The sequence below is a fragment of the Thunnus albacares genome, chromosome 10 (assembly GCF_914725855.1).
Source record: "Thunnus albacares chromosome 10, fThuAlb1.1, whole genome shotgun sequence".
Classification (NCBI taxonomy): domain Eukaryota; kingdom Metazoa; phylum Chordata; class Actinopteri; order Scombriformes; family Scombridae; genus Thunnus; species Thunnus albacares.
The window spans coordinates 24627309-24645282 of NC_058115.1; the positions used below are offsets into that span (position 1 = coordinate 24627309).

A 17974-nucleotide genomic window follows, 5' to 3' on the forward strand; every position below is an offset into this window, starting at 1 on the left:
ATTAACAATACACGTACATCTAAGAATTGAATTGGATCATGAATTTGAAAATTTTGGAGGAAGTTAACTTACTTCATTTCAACCAATCATGATCATTTCCGCCTTGTAGACTTTGATGATCTTGTGACTGAACCTTTCGTTTGGGTAGAAAGGCATGAGTTGTGTAACAGAAAGGTGTTTTACCACAATGATTGAAGGACTGACTGCTTTGATTCTTCTTAGTACAGCGTGTAAGTGCAACTTTGAACTAATATGAGATAGATATTCATGCAAACCATTGTTTACATTTCACAGTGTTATTTCTAATGGCAGATACTCTACATTTGTTTTTGTCTTGTTGTGTAGTACATTAGTTGTTGTTTGTCTCTTTTTCTCAGCTCTGATTCAAACTGCAGAGGTTCCTCACCCAATCTCTTTGACTGTGGTTGAAGTTGGTGGGAATGTTACTTTGCAATGCCCAGTTTCTGAGAAGGAGGACGTATTCTTTAACTGGTACAAGCAGTCTCTTGGATATATGGTCCAAACAGTTGCTGCACGAACTTATAACCAACAAAAACTTGTTGGACAATTTGACAATTCACGTTTCCAAGTCACACAGGGGTACAATGAGTATTTGCTCACCATTAGAAATGTAAGCAAAGAGGATGAAGCAACATATTTCTGTCAGAATGGAACGGCGTATTCACTGACATTAGCTGAAGGCACATTCTTGGCTGTGAACGGTAAAATATTTTACTTTCTGGTTTATGCTCATTCCATTTATCATCATGTTTTTTAGTCATACAAATAATTTAGATCATTAATTCCCTTTAACGTATTTTTTACTGACTCACACAGACCGTAATCAGCAGAAATCTTTCTACGTGAAACAAAGTCCAGAGACTGAGTCAGTCCAGTGGGGCAAATCAGTGACTCTTCAGTGTTCACTTCTCTCCAAAAACAAAGAAAACACAGATCAGTGTCCCGGTGAACACAGTGTGTACTGGTTCAGAGCTGGATCAGGAGAATCTCATCCAAGCATCATTTACTCTCAGAACAGGAGTGATGACCAAGATGAAAAGAGCTGCATCTACAGTCTGTCCAAAACTATTCAGGACACTTCTGATACTGGGACTTACTACTGTGCTGTGGTCACATGTGGAGAGATCCTGTTTGGTGAAGGAGCTAAAGTGGAGATAAGTATGTTTTTATATCCTTTGCCGTCTTCAAATATTAAATGCATCTTAACCTTGAAGGCTTGTCAGATTAGATTGATAAGATTTTGCTTTGATTCGATTAAATCTGATTAAAATATCAAGCTGATTGATAAAAACATGCAGCCAATTTGTCTTTTTCATGGCAGATATTTTTATATGTTTTAGAAGAAAAAGCACAGTTGTGATTAATTAGATTATTCCATTTAGTTCTTCCAATTCAAGTAACTGTGCATGCTGGCTCATTGGCATGGATCCATCATTCATATGATTATGATTTCCACCTGTGCATTTCCTGCCCGAACAACTCAATATTTCTGCTGTGAAAAAGCTCTACAGTTATCATATTTAAAAGTAATTGATTATTATTTCATGATGTGATTTTATATTTGAGACTTTTTATGTTAAAGAATAACTAAAATTAATGGTTTTAAAAATAATTCAGAGAAATCAATGACCATAAAATTGCAATTTAAGCTCTGTGACTTATGTTAAATGTTTGAGAGAATACAAGAATGAGTACAAAGCTTCTTACTACCACAAAAAGATAGCAACTTTTGATTAAGATCAAAAGTTATGCTTGGTCAAAAAACATAATTAATTTTCTTAGTGCAACTGTGTGACGCCAACAGCAAATAATGACAATAATAAAACAATTTGGTTTTGAGTTACTGAACAACTTTGTAGATGCTCTTATGATTGTTAATTATTCAAATAAACAAACAGGAATGAGGTGTTAAGTGTCTCTTTTTGACATTTTTATGATTCCAGGACAACTAGACCCAGTTGTCTTTGTACTTGGAGCACTGTTGGTCTGCTGTGTGACTGTGATTGCCGTTCTTATTTTCTACATGACTCGAAGCAGAGTTTGTGAACGTTGCAAAGGTAAGTTCATCAAATGTACATGGATTTTTATTACGTTTATTTATAATCAGAATCCATTGCTGAAAATTTTGATTTTATCTGTCATTTCAGTAATTTTCAAATTTATTAAAATTCGAATTTGATTGTAATGTAATTCATGACATGACATTTGATTTACCCTTGCCCTGAAATGTGCCTTATGTGTTTATCATAATTTTGTTTGTTTGTTTATATAAGCTATAGCTATTTTTATAATACTCTATCAGTTTTGGCCTCAACGATAGAAATTGGGGTTCTCTATTATACACTTTGAGTTCTGAAAAACAGTGAATGTTAACTCAGAAAAAGTTATGTTCTTTAAAACATTCACATCATATTTCAGTATGCAAAGATAGGGCTGGGTGTCGCTTAAAAAATTGCATTACCAGACCCAATTCCAGTACCCTTAAAATGATACTGATACCAATAGAGAACTTCATTCGATACCTACAATGTGAAAGGATTCAGTTATATAAAATGCCATCACTCCACCCCATCCAAATGATTTTTACACAAATACATTTTGAAAGTGTTCAAATTATTGAAATATTTATTAAATAACTGTACAAAACTGTATAGAAGTATTGTCTTTATGGGTTGTAGGCGCTGCGACAGAGGGTCAATCACACAACGCATTAAATCGAAGAATGCTTGTGGTGGCTGGCTGTGAGCAAAACCATACATACCATACATACATACCAGTAATTTTTTTTCTAGATCTGGGTACAAAAAGGATCAAATGCAGATATTATTTGATGCGATATTACTTGGTACTGGGTTATTTTGGTCGATACAAAAGGTATCGACCAGGTATCGAGTAGCCAAGTCCTAATGGAAGATAACTCAGTAACACTATGTGTGTGTGTTGTCCTAATTAAATCTGACTGAGGTGTGTCATTGATTACATTGCATCAAATAATTATATCTTTACATTCTGGTAGCGTTAAGAGGTTATATCTTGTTGAGCCTGGAGCCATAAATAAAAACTTAAAGAGACAAAACTCAAATCATAAATGTCTGAACAATTCAACCCCATATACCATCATTTAAAACTCTCTCTTTAAGAGGGTCACAATTTGCAATTTCCAAAATGAACAACTGAATGCTTTAGTGAGTTTTTCAGTGTTTCAAATCAGAAGAACATAGTTAGATGAGGTACATTATAGGTATAAAGCTATAAATCCAAGAACTGTAATAAACAAAAACAGATAAAAGTCACACTGATATGCTTTTATGAAGTCTTTTTTTTATTAACAGGAACAATGAGTGCTTCTCATAACCCTGGGCATGACAAGTCGACAGTGGATCAGTCAAATGACCTGGTAAATATGCTTTTGAGTTTGACACTTAGCATCAAATTGATTGGCAAAAAACATCTGAGTTGTCAACTGGATTACAATAATTTCCTGACTCTAGACTCTGTCTGGCAGAGCTGCCTTATCTAAAGTCTAGCAACCATTCAGCTCAGTGTTCAATAATTTTAAAGCTTTATACTGTGTATACTTGTCTTCTCCATTCAGTGACTTATGTTGTTAAATAAACCGTCATTGTAAAACTGACACATAAGTATATATCTTAAAAAAAGATTTTAAAAAATAAAATCATTTGGCCCAAGTAATGTGAATAAGAAGGTAATGGATGTCATGATTTTAATGCAAACCAAACATTTTAGTCAGAATACCACACCACTGGATAACAAAGCTTTATAATATATGTTCTAAACTTGGTCTCTTTAACTGGTCTTGATTTCACAGCTTTAATCTCTAAACTTTAACACATCATTTTTATTTTGCAGGATGGGGAAGCAGAAGCAGTGAACTATGTAGCACTGAATTTTTCCACAAGGAAAGTGAAAAGAGAGAGGAAGAAGAGAGAGTCACCACCAGACTGTGTGTACTCTACTGTGAGAGCAGATTATCACACCCAACACCACCCCTCTCTGTAGGCAGAGCATGGCCTGTGCATTGGGTCCCAAGTCTCCTCAGAGGACTTTTTTCTGATATCAGAACAAGAATGGGACCCAGTTATTCTTGTGCTGGGAATACTGTTGGCTCTCTGCGTGATTGTGATTGCCATCCTTATTTGCTCAAGACACCAAAAGTGACTGGAAGCCCTTCAGAACATTTGTACATGATATGACCTGGACTAAAAAATCAAAATCTCCTTTGGTGCCGCCCAATAACGAGTCAATGAGAATATCCTTTCCAAAAATCACGCCACCTGCTCCAAATACTCTGAAACTCACCATCATACTATTATCTTGAAAAAGACTCAATCATCCTTTAAGCCCCTATAGGAGTGGGGGACAATCATGGGCTGAAAAAAACACTGCACCAACTGTTCTACAAATAGCTCTTTGTTTCAGCATGTGTAATTAAGTCATTTCAACATGTATTAAGTGTGTATCAATGCTGTTCATAGAGATTAGTTGTGTATTGTGTATTTATACGTTAAACTGTAATCATGGTTCTAGGAAGATACATGGAAACATCTCTGTGGGTCTACACAGAGAAGGGTGTTATGGGTTGACGTGCACGCCTTACAAAACTCAAAATGTGTCTGCAAGATGATTAATCCAACTACTGTCCTGTTCCGAATGGAAAGAAAAAATATAGAAACATTATACTCAAAATCCATACAAGTACAAAAGAGACAGTCATGTGAATTGTGTTTATGTCTGCATGACACATGTGCATGTTTGCATACATACAAGAGGGGTGTTCAGAGAAAAGCATGTTCTAGCATTTCTGTGTTCACATAAAAGTACAGGCTGTGTGGTTACATGGCATCAGTGTGTGGTTGTGATGCAACCACACAGCAATGCAGCATGTTATGTCCCCTTTAAACTCAATAAAGTTAATGACTATCAGTCACACTGTGCTCTTCTTGATGTCTGGGGCTTGCTTATCTTTGGTGGTTTTTGTTGAGTGAAGGGGAAGTGCTACTCATTCACTGGTCCCACCTAGATATTTGTGGCAAGAGCATTAGTCTGATCTGTGATCTCCCCATCTGAGAGTGTTGACCTACTTATTTTATCTGGTAAATCATAAGGAAACATTATTGCAAGCCTTTCTTATTCATTACATCATTCGTTTGTTTGAAGAGAACACACAGACATTTTTACATTTACTGGTGACAAATCCTTAACTGTCACAATATATGTAATATTGTAGACTAAGAACAGTGTATTATAATGTATGAGTAAAAGCACATGTGGAGTGCTGACTCATTCTTGGTATATTTGAACCTCAGGCTGATGGTGCACCTGCAGTATAGTGTATAAATATATCATGCCTTGCACTTCCCTTAATAAGCAGTGTGAAGTTCAATGCATGTGGCACATTTGTACTCTTGAATGATGCATGTTTTGACGCTTAGGAGAATCAAAGTAGTGCCTGATTATCTGCATAAAAGTTTTAAGATGTTCCCTGTTCCCAGTTCCCTGATCCTTTGTGCATCACATGGTAAAGCTAAATAAATAGAAAGAACAAATTTCTATTATCCATACCATCAAGAGTGGAGGGTGTTGCTTGATTACTTACATTTTTTTTCTAATGGATGCTTAGATAAGCTCCCCATGTGACGGTGGGACTGAATGGGAAACAAAGATAAATGAATTCATACATTTGCTGTTAAAACAAAAACCAATAACAAGGAAACAAATGTAATGGTGCATATGCTCCTTAAAATAGAACTTTTTGACAATGATTTATAAATTAGCACATGCAAAGGCAAGCAAAACTAAAACAGCCAGGTCCACTGGTTAAAATAAAATGTGCTTCTTGCAGTTCTTTCCTTCTTGCACCTCTGACCTCATTACATATCCTGTCGGGGCCTCGGGTCTATTCTGAGTAAACAGCCTTAGTGGTTGGTCGAAAGCCCGCCACAGCTTTTGTCTGTCAGTGTAGCTGCTGAATGTGGCTTTTCTTGCTGCTTTCAAGACACTAATGAAAATTGCCTTTATGAAGTTCTTGTGAGAACAAAGAAAAGTTTTCCCCAGACACTTTTTTTCTGAAACTATTTTTCAAATGTAAAAGTCATATTCTCTATCCCATCTTGATCAGTTTCTCTTGGGAATATAATTTAAGGAATAACCAGTACAATCTTGCCATGTCCATAGCTATTACATGTTGGAAAAGTATAAACTCTAAATTTAGACATCCTTTAATCACAGCAATTCATCTCAAATCCACACCACTGCACTGAAATAACCTGATATAATATCCCAGTATGTCTTTTGGTGCTGATTTATGGAGTCTACCCACCGACACCAGCAGTTCAAATGAGGAAACGCAACATTAAAGCACAAGTAAGAGCGTATAGAGTATACAGCGTGACCACATTAACAAGAAAAAAATTGGCCCAGCAAGTTGTAAGGTCATCTAACTGTGCCTCTTCCTGCTAGCTTAAGCAAGCATGGCAAAAACAACAAGTATTAGCTGTACTTAAAAGTCTTCTCCATGGATGTATTATAGGACTGGATACTGGACTCAAAGATGGTGCCTATTCACTCAAATGAAAACTGTTTACCTGTTTTCCCCTTTGGCCCACCCATGCGTTCCTGCTCGGCCCACAGACTTTACCCTGGGATGATGTCACACACATTAAATTCTCTTTTATAGGCTTTTGGAAGGTTTTATAAATATAAAACATTAATGGCCTTCATGGTAATAATTGACCTTGTTGGATGTTCGAGCTGTTCTGTCAACAGTTTTACAGATGTCTCTTTTATAATAGTGGTCTATGGGGAAAATGCTTTTTGGGCCACATGGGATTTTTTTCACTGCAGTAGCACAAGTGACCACTAAAATTGTCAGCAAGGCTGAGTGGCAGTGCAGTATCCAGCTCTCTTAACACATCAATGATCTTCCATTGCAAAAAATGAGTGATGTCAATCTACGGCATTGATTTCCACGACTTGGTGCGCCACGTTTATTGACAAGTTCGCCTGCTCTGCCTAGCTAATTTGCATATCGAGATCCAATAGCAACGTGGACACAACTAAGATAACCAGGATGCATTTTAATACCAGGTGTGAATACAAAGACCCATGGATTGGATATCATTATCCAGATAATGTGTCTAGATACAGATCACATGTTAATACCAGGTGTAAACAGGGTCAGTGACAAAACTGCTTTGGAACTTCAAACTATCATCTAATAGTATAAAGCAACAATACATGTACATTTAAGAGTCATTGAAATTGCATCATGAATTTGCTAAATTTTGGAGGAAGTGCACATTCTGCTTTTCAGCCAATCAGGATCATTTCTGCTTTGTAGACTTTGATGATCTTGTGACTGAATCTTTCATTTGGGTAGAAAGGCATGAGTTGTGCAATAGAAATGTGTTTTACCACAACGATTGCTCTTTGAGCACTTATTTACCTCACAAATCTAGTCGAATGCTTATCTAATGTTTAGGGAGTATGTCGATCCATTTTTTTACTACTTCTAATAGAGGCTACTTTTTCCATCCTCCTGCAGCCCATAGTCAAGTCTATTGTGAGTAAACAGACTTGGTCAAAGGTAGAGAAACGGCCTGCCACAGCTTTTTTCTGTCAGTGCAGCTGCTGCATATGTTTTGTTTGTTGTTTTCAAGACATTAATGTAAATTGCCTTTATGAAATGCTGTGAGACAAGGAAGACAGACTGCATCCCCAGACAGTCTTTTATCAAACAATTTTTTTAAAACATTCTTGAAAGAAAGATTGAGCGTACTTACAGAATGAAAAGATATGGAAAAAACATCCTTATCTTTCATTTACAAGTGTGGGAACTTTTGGTAGACAAATATATAGAAAACTGCTCAAAACCACCATCAGACTGCTTTCTCTCCATCTCTCTCTGTCTTTCACTTTGATCATAAATTAAGTTTTTAACCATTATAATAACTATCTATTTTCTACAGTAAACTCAAAATATTTTGGATGCCATAAATCCTATCCCACTGTCTAATAATTAAACCTAACCGCTACAGTTATTATGTTTAACCAGTCTAGCCAAAAACACCAGCAGTTAGAGACAATACAGAGACAGTGCCTACAGTGATCACAAATGGTGCAGTACAGTGCACTGCTGTTTGGCAATATTTAGTAGGTATCTATAACTTTAATGAAGTATAATAAAATGTATTATATTTGGATGAAAGTAGTAAGGAATACCACATATGTCCTGTCTTACTGTAATAACATATTCATGTGTGCTTAAACCAGAAGAATTTGTATCATTAGTAGACTTTGTCCATGCAAAAAATCATTAGCTTTTTACCTACAATACCAGTCAAAAGTTTGGACACACCACCCCATTCACTTGAATGAGCAAGTGTGTCCAAACTTTTGACTGGTATTGTATGTATACTAATCAAAACTTGATAAAGGTAAATTCAGATTCTTTTCATAAGAAAATACTGTACTGTACCAGTTTGAACAGGGTTTTAGAGCCTCAAACTTCTAGTCAGAATCCTTTAGACAAATACTGACTCCTCCTCCTATAGGCAGATTACATGACTATGTAGCAGCCAAATAGCTTAGGTTGTACAGAAACCTGTTTATAAAGTTGACGTCACTAATGCATGAAAAGTAAAAGATGACACAACCGACACAGTCAGAATAACAAAACAATATTGGAATATCAACTAATGTACAGCAACAATTAACAATACATGTACATCTAAGAATTGAATTGGATCATGAATTTGAAAATTGGAGGAAGTTCACTTTCTTCATTTTAACCAATCATGATCATTTCCGCCTTGTAGACTTTGATGATCTTGTGACTGAATCTTTCATTTGGGTAGAAAGGCATGAGTTGTGCAATGGAAAGGTGTTTTACCACAATGATTGAAGGGCTGACTGCTTTGATTCTTCTTAGTACAGTGTGTAAGTGCAACTTTTAACTAATATGAGATATTCTTGCAAACCACATTTCACAGTGTTATTTCTAATGGCAGATACTCTACATTTGTTTTTGTCTTGTTGTGTAGTACATTAGTTGTTGTTTGTCTCTTTTTCTCAGCTCTGATTCAATCTGCAGAGGTTCCTCACCCAATCTCTTTGACTGTGGTTGAAGTTGGTGGGAATGTTACTTTGCAATGTGCAGCCTCCAAGGACGACAGATTATTTCGCTGGTACAAGCAGTCTCTTGGATATATGATCCAAACAGTTGCTACGCGAACTTATAACCAACAAAAACTTGTTGGACAATTTAACAATTCACGTTTCCAAGTCACACAGGGGTGCAATGAGTATTTACTCACCATTAGAAATATAAGCAAAGAGGATGAAGCAACATATTTCTGTCAGAATGGAACGGCGTATTCACCGACATTTGGTGAAGGCACATTCTTGGTTGTGAACGGTAAAATATTTTACTTTCTGGTTTATGCTCATTTCACTCATCAAGAAATTGTTTTAGTCATATGAATAATTTAATAATAATTTTTATTAATTCCCTTTAATGTCTTTTTTACTGAATCACACAGACTGTAATCAGCAGAAATCTTTCTACGTGAAACAAAATCCAAAGACTGAGTCCGTCCAGTCAGGCAAGTCAGTGACTCTTCAGTGTTCACTTCTCTCCAAAAACAAAGAAAACACAGATCAGTGTCCAGGTGAACACAGTGTGTACTGGTTCAGAGCTGGATTAGGAGAATCTCATCCAAGCATCATTTACACTCAGAACAGGAGTGATGAACGAGAGAAAAAGAGCTGTGTCTACAGTCTGTCCAAAACTATTCAGGACACTTCTGATACTGGGACTTACTACTGTGCTGTGGTCACATGTGGAGAGATCCTGTTTGGTGAAGGAGCTAAAGTGGAGATAAGTATGTTTTTGTCTGTCTTCAAATATTAAATGCATCTTAACCTTGAAGGCTTGTCAGATTAGATTGATAAGATTTTGCTTTGATTCGATTAAATCTGATTAAAATATCAAGCTGATTGATAGAAACATGCAGCCAATATGTCTTTTTCATGGCAGATATTTTTATATGTTTTAGAAGAAAAAGCACAGTTGTGATTAATTAGATTCCAGGAACTGTGCATGCTGGCTCATTGGCATGGATCCATCATTCATATGATTATGATTTCCACCTTTGCCTTTCCTGCCCGAACAACTCAATATTTCTGCTGTGAAAAAACTCTACAGTTATCATATTTAAAAGTAATTAATTATTATTTCATGATGTGATTTTATATTTTAGACTTTTTATGTTAAAGAATAACTAAAATTAATGGTTGCTAGTTTGCAAAATCAATGCATAACTGTCTTATGATAGAAATCAGTGAGCATAAAATTGCATTTTAAACTCTGTGACTTATGTTAAATGTTTGTCAAAGTAGAGGTTGTTTTTTATTTAATTGTTCTTTTCAATCCTTTCTTGTTTTTTCATTTGCTCTTAAAGAGTTTTGATATTGAGGTGCAAAGAATGAATACAAAGCTGCTTACTACCACAAAAAGTAGCAACTTTTGATTAAGATCAAAAGTTATGCTTGGTCAAAAAACATAATTAATTTTCTTAGTGCAACTGTGTGACGCCAACAGCAAATAATGATAATAATAAAACAATTTGGTTTTGAGTTACTGAACAACTTTGTAGTTGCTCTTATGATTATTAATTATTAAAATAAACAGGAATGAGGTGTTTCTCAGTGTCTCTTTTTGACATTTTTATGATTCCAGGACAACTAGACCCAGTTGTCTTTGTACTTGGAGCACTGTTGGTCTGCTGTGTGACTGTGATTGCCGTTCTTATTTTCTACATGAATCGAAGCAGAGTTTGTGAACGTTGCAAAGGTAAGTTCATCAAATGTACATGGATTTTTATTACGTTTATTTATTATCAGGATCCATTGCTGAAAATGTTTATGTTATTTGTCATTTCACCTATTTTGAAATTTATTAAAATTCGATTGCAATGTAATTCATGACATTACATTGATTTACCCTCACACTAAAATGTGCCTTATGTGTTTATCATAATTTTGTTCAGTGCCGCCGCTCCGCATACGCAGAGTTCGCAGAGCGCATGGGGCCTCAAATACCAGGCAGGGGCCCCCAAAATTAAGGTTGATAAAAATGTCATGATAATTATCACATTATTACATTTTAACACAAATTGAAAAAATATATAAAATAGTTATGAGCAGGCCCACCATTGGTTTTTTCATTGCATGTACCCTATCACTCAATTCAGACAAATTAGATATTTTTACCTAATATATAAAAAAGTAAAAATTATTATTGAAATATTTATTAATTAACTGTACAAAACTGTACAATGAAGTATTATCTTTATGGGTTGTAGGTGCTGCGATAGTGGGTCGATCACACAACGCATTAAATCGAAGAATGCTTGTGGTGGCTGGCACCACTGCTGTGAGCAAAACCATACATACCATACATACATACCAGTCATTTTTTAAATTTGACTGAGGTGTTTCATTGATTACATTACATCAGATAATTATATCTTTACATGTTTTGGTGAGTCTGGAGCCATAAATAAAGACTTAAAGAAACAAAACTCAAATCATAAATATCTGAATAATTCAACCCCGTATACCATCATTTAAAACTCTCTCTTTAAGAGGGTCACAATTTGCAATTTCCAAAATGAACAACTGAATGCTTTAATGAGTTTTTCAGTGTTTCAAATCAGAAGAACATAGTTAGATGAGGTACATTATGGGTATAAAGCTATAAATCCAAGAACTGAAATAAATAAAAACAGATAAAAGTCACACTGATATGCTTTTATGAAGTCTTTTTTTTTTTTATTGACAGGAACAATGCACGCTTCTCATAACCCTGGGCATGACAAGTCGACAGTGGATCGGCCAAATGACCTGGTAAATTTGCTTTTAAGTTGGAAACTTAGCGTCAAATTGAAAAATTGCAAAACATCTGAGTTGTCAACTGGATTACAATAATTTCCTGACTCTAGACTCTGTCTGGCAGAGCTGCCTTATCTACAGTCTTGCAACCATTCAGCCCAGTGTTCAATAATTTTAAAGCTTTATACTGTGTATACTTGTCTTCTCCATTCAGTGACTTATGTTGTCATTGTAAAACCTACAAATAAGTATACATCTTAAAAAAGATTTTAAAAAATAAAATCATTTGGCCCAAGTAATGTGACTTAGAAGGTAATGGATGTCATGATTTTAATTCAAATCAAACATTTTAGTCAGAATATCACACCATTGGATAACAAAACTTTATAATATATGTTCTAAACTTGGTCTCTTTAACTGGTCTTGTTTTCACAGCTTTAATCTCTAAACTTTAACACATCATTTTTATTTTGCAGAATGGGGAAGCAGAAGCAGTGAACTACATAGCACTGAATTTTTCCACAAGGAAAGTGAAAAGAGAGAGGAAGAAGAGAGAGTCACCACCAGACTGTGTGTACTCTACTGTGAGAGCAGGCTATCACACCCAACACCACCCCTCTCTACAGGCAGAGCATGGCCTGTGCATTGGGTCCCAAGTCTCCTCAGAGGGCTTCAGCTTAGCTTAGCATGACTTTCATGTAAGAGCTTCCTATAGCTTATAGGTACGGAGCCCCGGAGAGGTCATAGAGAGAAAAAATATATATATCGAGGCCATGTTTCACTACATCAAGCGACTGAAATTCTATTGGCACATAGCTCTTTATTTAGCTGATAGTGATTAGTGTTGTTGAATGAGATGTGTTTGTCTTTACAAACAGTGGGTGTACTTGGATTAAGACATACCAATGTGTTCAATGAAGGCTTTATTATGGTGAAGAAATTGATGCCAAGTTAAAGTTGAATGTATAGTTTAGTCCTTAATTGTCATTGTGTTTACAGGTTGTGCACTCGGTAGCTCACTGAATCTGTGCATAAGAATATGTGGGTGTGCAAAACATGCCTCGCATAATTAGGCCTGTCATCTTAAACAATGTAGTGGGATGTAACCCCATGAACCAAAGAAGCTGTTAATAAGGCTCTACTATTGTGAACACATAGTGATTGATATCCCTATCTAGTAAACTAACCAATATTTATCCTTTGAGATGCAATGATAGTGGCTGAATCGGTGATACAGTACATTTGGCTCTCTGTATACACACTTATTTTGTGCGCACAGATTACTAAAACATGGGAAAGAATCATATCTCATGCGCATGCAATAATATTTTGAACGCTCTGTGTAGTAAAAAGTGGCCTCAATATATATTTTATTTTTCTTTATGAACATTCTGGGGCTCTGTTTAAAGGATATGGCTAGACATTTTCTATATTTTTCTTATAGTCAACAAATGTTATGTACAGTGCCAAACCAACAATGAACTCATTCAAGTACTGCGTGTGTATCCAAAGTCTGATATATCTTATTTCTCTGTGCTGTAGACATCCTTTGTTGGCCAAAAACAGTTAAAAATATGTCAATGAGTCACACCGCTGCACTGAGTGACATGTTCCTTCACCACTAAAACTGTGGTCACAGTAGTTTGTTTAGAAATGGCCAAAGACTAATAACAGCAATCACGTTTTCAGTTTCTGGAAAATAGTTTGGTGTAACGTAAAGGCCATGCATGGAAACACAGTACTTTTTACAGTGTTTTTGTTAGCTTTTTGTGCTACATATCACAACAACTTCTCTGCTGCTCTGCTGTTACGTCTATCAGCAGGTCTCAATGAGGGGAGTCACATCCACCTGCTACATGACACACATTTCCATATTTGGTTATGAAGAAGAAAATATACATTTGATTAGAGACTTGATAATCAAGTGACGTCTGGGAACAATTCCTTGATCAACAAGATGCCAACTGTGTGTCTTTCCTGCCTTTGACCCCTGTTGATTTGATCCTGTCTGAATGCACCCCCCAACCAGTGAAGTGCTCTCAAGGGACTCTCCATAACCTGTTTTTCCCCTTCTCCTTTCCACAAAGTTAGGTTGTAAAATATAGGCAATAAATGAAAAGTGCAAAGCAAGTATCGCCTTTGAAGTTCTTCTCTACACATTACACACTGTGCTGTCTCTGTGTTACGGGTGTATGAATAAGTAGAGGTCTGTCTGCACATCTGGGATGCACTTGTTTTTAGCTCAGAAGTCAGTGCAGTCCTCTATGATCTAGGAGACTTGAGTTTGAGACTGTGGGGACCTCCTTTGTCAGGTAGTTTATTCATGAACACTTATTTAACACTTTAGTATCCTAAAATTAAAAGCGTAATAAAAACTAAAACTGTATTTTTACACCTATTTCCACTTTTATTCAAATACAAATACAAATACAAATACAAATATAAGTTATTTTGCTGCCTCAACAAATATACAAATACAAATACTGGACCCTCTGCACATCCCTAGTAGAAACAGGGTGGGGCAAAATAGCAGGCTCTGTGGAAGAGGACTCACTCCCTATGTAGATATAAAGGGCTAACGTATACAACAAACTGAATATAAAGGCTTCTGTGAATAAGCCCACTCTGTTCTGATTGGTTAGCTTGTGGAAGCTAGCTAGCTTGATATGTCCTCTTTAAACAGAATAATATCAACGAGCACACATATGGCACTAACTAATCCAACCCAAAAGCCTTGACAGCAGCGTAGAGCCTCTCTTTCTCCAGTGCTTTAGCATCTCTCACTCCACCACTGCGAGGTTTCATCATGGTAAAGACGGCAGCAGAGTACATCCATGAATCTTCATCTCTCTGAGGAAATGTATTGCACACTTTGTGAGTTGACAAATACCAATCAATAAGCATAATTTTTACAACTTTTTTGATAAGTCAAGTGTACCTTTAAATTCCTTACCTGCATATTTTTCTGACTTTTGTGCAGGGAAACAGCAGCTGGATTATAAAATGAAAAATCATTAGATTACAATAACCAAGGAAGGATTTATAATTTCATAGTTATTCTATAACACTAATCAAATATGTGATAGACTGAGGTATTAATACGTTCTAGTACCGTTGCAATGATCACACTTGTTTTTGTTGATGGCATAAATGAGACAGGCTATAACAATCACACATATAGCCAAGACAGCACACAGCAGGGGCAGAATCACATCTGCCCTCTTTAAATCACCAAAGGACCATATGCTGGTTCCTAAAACATGAAAAGGAAAAATGAAAGTTAACATTTTTATTAAAAGTAAATGAAAAGGTAATTCCATTTGTTTTATTTACATGCATAGAATATTTGCTCACACCTGATCTGTATGGATTTTTTTTTACTTCTAATCAAACCTTATATACATGCAAATACCCCTATTATACTCTTAAGCCTTGGTGACTTGGTCATTATGAATTCAGCCAAACATTGTTCAAACCCTCAGAACTTTATATAACTTTAGATAGGAAGATACCAAATATGACGGGATGAATTTAAGAGAAATGTGTATAAAATTATATAAAAGACATCTAGAATATTTCCATTTGATGGAATGGTGAGGCCATGAAAAATAAAATTGTGGGTTTGAACAAGCTTAAACAAGATATCCTGTGTATAAGTTGTCAGTGGAATAACATAATTTTTCCAGCCTTAAAACTACTGAAGGGGGAAATAGAAGGTGTAAAATTGGATGTTAACAGTTTAACAGACTAATGATACAGTTACCTTCAATGTCCAGTTTTGTTCCATTTCCAAAGATTATCTCTCCACACGTGGCCAGAGCACAGTAGTAAGTGCCAGCATCAGACTTGTTGACATTCTTAGAGAAACGATAGACACAGCTCTTTGGAGAAGAATATGCGTCAGGTCTCTTGTCACACGGATCATGGCTATTTCCATCAGTGTAAATGATGTCTGGATGAGATCCATCTAATCTGGCCCTGTACCAGTGCACATTGTATCGTCCTGGACATGTCTTGTGTTCAGAGTCAGAGAGGACTGAGCACTGGAGAGTCACAGAGTCTCCTGGGTGAACTGAGTTGGATTCTGTTGACGACTGGACAACAGTATATTTTGCTGTCCTGTGAGTGTTTTCTACAAAATACAAAAGATTGGAAATAGTGAAAATTTGTATGTGTTCTGCAATTTAAGAAAAAGAGTTGGAACATCAAAACTGAAATTTAAAATATCAAAAAGTCATAATATAGTTTTATATATGAACAAAGTGTTATGAGACCAAAAAAAAAAGAGATAGTTCCGATTCACCACACCTCTGACAATACAGAGATATGTCTCACCTTTTAAAGACAAATATGTCCCATTCCACTTATCCTTACTCCAGGTAGAGACTGCACAGTGATACACTGCTTCATCTTCTTGGATTGTCCTCAAAATGGTCAGCGTGCTCATGATTATGGTATAGTTTGCATCAAATCGTGAGGAAGGAAACCCTTGTTCAAAAGTAGGATTTGAAGTAGCTTTCATCAGTGTAGTCATTAACAGGAGTGAATCACCGATGCTTTGTTTGTACCATTTAACTCGTGTATTGCTATACTCTGAATCAGGGAAAAAACATGTGAAGGTCACCGATTCACCAAGTGGAACTGTGGTCACTGAAATCAGTGCATCTGAATTAAAAGACAACAAGAATATATAATCAGTATTATACAAAGATCAGAATATATAATACAGTATAATTATGAAATAAAGATAAAACAAAGTATTTTTTACATGCATTTATATGCTCATATTTATTTATGAAACTACGGCTCCAATTACAAAGTTGTTTTGAATTTATATTACACACCAATTGTTAAAAGAAAGGTGGCTGTAATTCCCTTACTGCATGATACTGAATTATAAAAAAGATACTTTTTCCACAAAAAAAACACTCGAACAGTAAAATGTTCGGACATGGTAAGATATCACTTACATCCTTGATGGAGAAGAAGCAGCGTAATCCATAAAATGATCATCTTGATATTATTTCTTGTTAGAATCTTATCAGGGAGTAAAGATGATGGTGTGGTCGAGATAAGTTAGACTGTCTGATGCATCCACTTGGTTATCACAGGTTTCAAAAGTACGTTTCCTGTCACACTGTTATTATGCAACTTTATGACTTTTGAGGTTTTGTGGTCTGACTAGAACAGAACAATGCCAAACTGCTGCGTATTTTCTACAACAAGATTGGGCAGTTTCTCTGTTACTTTTTAAAGGCTGTCTTTATGCCTAAGGTTGTCTTTTATGTGTTATAAAATATATAATGTGTTACAAAGATCAAGGAAGGACCTGGCATTCAGCTCCCTTTGGCAGGATTGATAAAGAAAATTATATATAGCTGCATTTTTGTTCCAGTTCATTTCAGGTCCACAGAGAGTTATTACAAATGAACCGGGAGTTGAACTGACAGGTAACACATTTACCGGACACTTTTGGTGACTTGTTTACTTCTTAAGTGCAACACACTTTCAGTAAGGAAATGGCTGCATGTATGAAGTAGACACAAGCACAAGCCTTTTTCTTTATTTCCTGAGAACTGGAGGGAAACACCCACGCTCATTCTGATGTGCTTCAGTATTACCATGGTCACCAAAGTATTTTAAATAACTATGTATATGCAAAAAACAATTCAAATCAGTTTGTTTAGATTAGCTTTTGTGTTAAACATGTCACATATCCATTTACAAAACTTAAACTAGTGTGGTTGAACTGCTTTGCATTGTGACCACATGCAAATCACATTAGACTTCTCTGGATTGACACCTTCCTTTTCAAACTGTCTTTTTGTGGTTGTTTTGTCTGCATTGGCGTAAGAATCACAGTGTTCTCTGAGGCCAAAATGAACTAGACCACATGAGAAACCAAAAGAGACTGTCCTCACCAAAAAAAGCAACATCATCAGATTCTTCAGATTCTTAAAGCAAGTCACTGTGTGTTTTCTGACAAGCGACCTCTTGTGGTTGTGGGAATTTTTGACTGCTCACTCTCAGGGTCAAAAGG

At 35.9% G+C, this 17974-nt stretch overlaps 3 protein-coding genes across 3 annotated transcripts; 2 read left to right on the forward strand and 1 right to left on the reverse strand.

The window, feature by feature from the left end:
• The first annotated feature begins 187 nt into the window (after positions 1-187).
• LOC122990591 lies at positions 188-4929 on the forward strand. The gene is made up of 6 exons (XM_044363974.1): positions 188-230; positions 378-722; positions 838-1179; positions 1965-2078; positions 3354-3418; positions 3892-4929. The coding sequence occupies exons 1-6, from the start codon at positions 188-190 to the stop codon at positions 4039-4041; spliced, it is 1059 nt and encodes a 352-aa protein (XP_044219909.1). The 3' UTR covers positions 4042-4929.
• A 4627-nt stretch (positions 4930-9556) lies between these two features.
• On the forward strand, positions 9557-13452 carry LOC122990118. Its single transcript, XM_044363239.1, has 3 exons — positions 9557-9923; positions 10781-10894; positions 12411-13452. Exons 1-3 carry the CDS (start codon positions 9557-9559, stop codon positions 12623-12625), a joined length of 696 nt encoding a protein of 231 aa, XP_044219174.1. The 3' UTR covers positions 12626-13452.
• Positions 13453-14592: 1140 nt separating this feature from the next.
• Positions 14593-17059, reverse strand: LOC122990520. Its single transcript, XM_044363880.1, has 6 exons — positions 16905-17059; positions 16270-16599; positions 15698-16066; positions 15047-15187; positions 14888-14925; positions 14593-14784 (listed from the first exon to the last, which is right to left on the reverse strand). Exons 1-6 carry the CDS (start codon positions 16945-16947, stop codon positions 14650-14652), a joined length of 1056 nt encoding a protein of 351 aa, XP_044219815.1. The 5' UTR covers positions 16948-17059; the 3' UTR covers positions 14593-14649.
• Between the last annotated feature and the right edge of the window lie 915 nt (positions 17060-17974).

What these genes read in the sequence shown, in the direction of transcription:
- LOC122990118 (XM_044363239.1), top strand. Translation starts at nt 9,557, where the DNA reads ATGTCTTTTTTACTGAATCACACAGACTGTAATCAGCAGAAATCTTTC. An exon ending in AGGAGCTAAAGTGGAGATAA is followed by an intron (nt 9,924 to 10,780) that starts GTATGTTTTTGT and finishes TTATGATTCCAG; the next exon opens with GACAACTAGACCCAGTTGTC. An exon ending in AGTTTGTGAACGTTGCAAAG is followed by an intron (nt 10,895 to 12,410) that starts GTAAGTTCATCA and finishes TTTATTTTGCAG; the next exon opens with AATGGGGAAGCAGAAGCAGT.
- LOC122990520 (XM_044363880.1), bottom strand. Translation starts at nt 16,947, where the DNA reads ATGATCATTTTATGGATTACGCTGCTTCTTCTCCATCAAGGAT. An exon ending in GCTTCTTCTCCATCAAGGAT is followed by an intron (nt 16,600 to 16,904) that starts GTAAGTGATATC and finishes CTTTTAATTCAG; the next exon opens with ATGCACTGATTTCAGTGACC. An exon ending in AAAGTCAGAAAAATATGCAG is followed by an intron (nt 14,785 to 14,887) that starts GTAAGGAATTTA and finishes ACATTTCCTCAG; the next exon opens with AGAGATGAAGATTCATGGAT.
- LOC122990591 (XM_044363974.1), top strand. Translation starts at nt 188, where the DNA reads ATGATTGAAGGACTGACTGCTTTGATTCTTCTTAGTACAGCGT. An exon ending in AGTTTGTGAACGTTGCAAAG is followed by an intron (nt 2,079 to 3,353) that starts GTAAGTTCATCA and finishes TTTTATTAACAG; the next exon opens with GAACAATGAGTGCTTCTCAT. An exon ending in TGGATCAGTCAAATGACCTG is followed by an intron (nt 3,419 to 3,891) that starts GTAAATATGCTT and finishes TTTATTTTGCAG; the next exon opens with GATGGGGAAGCAGAAGCAGT.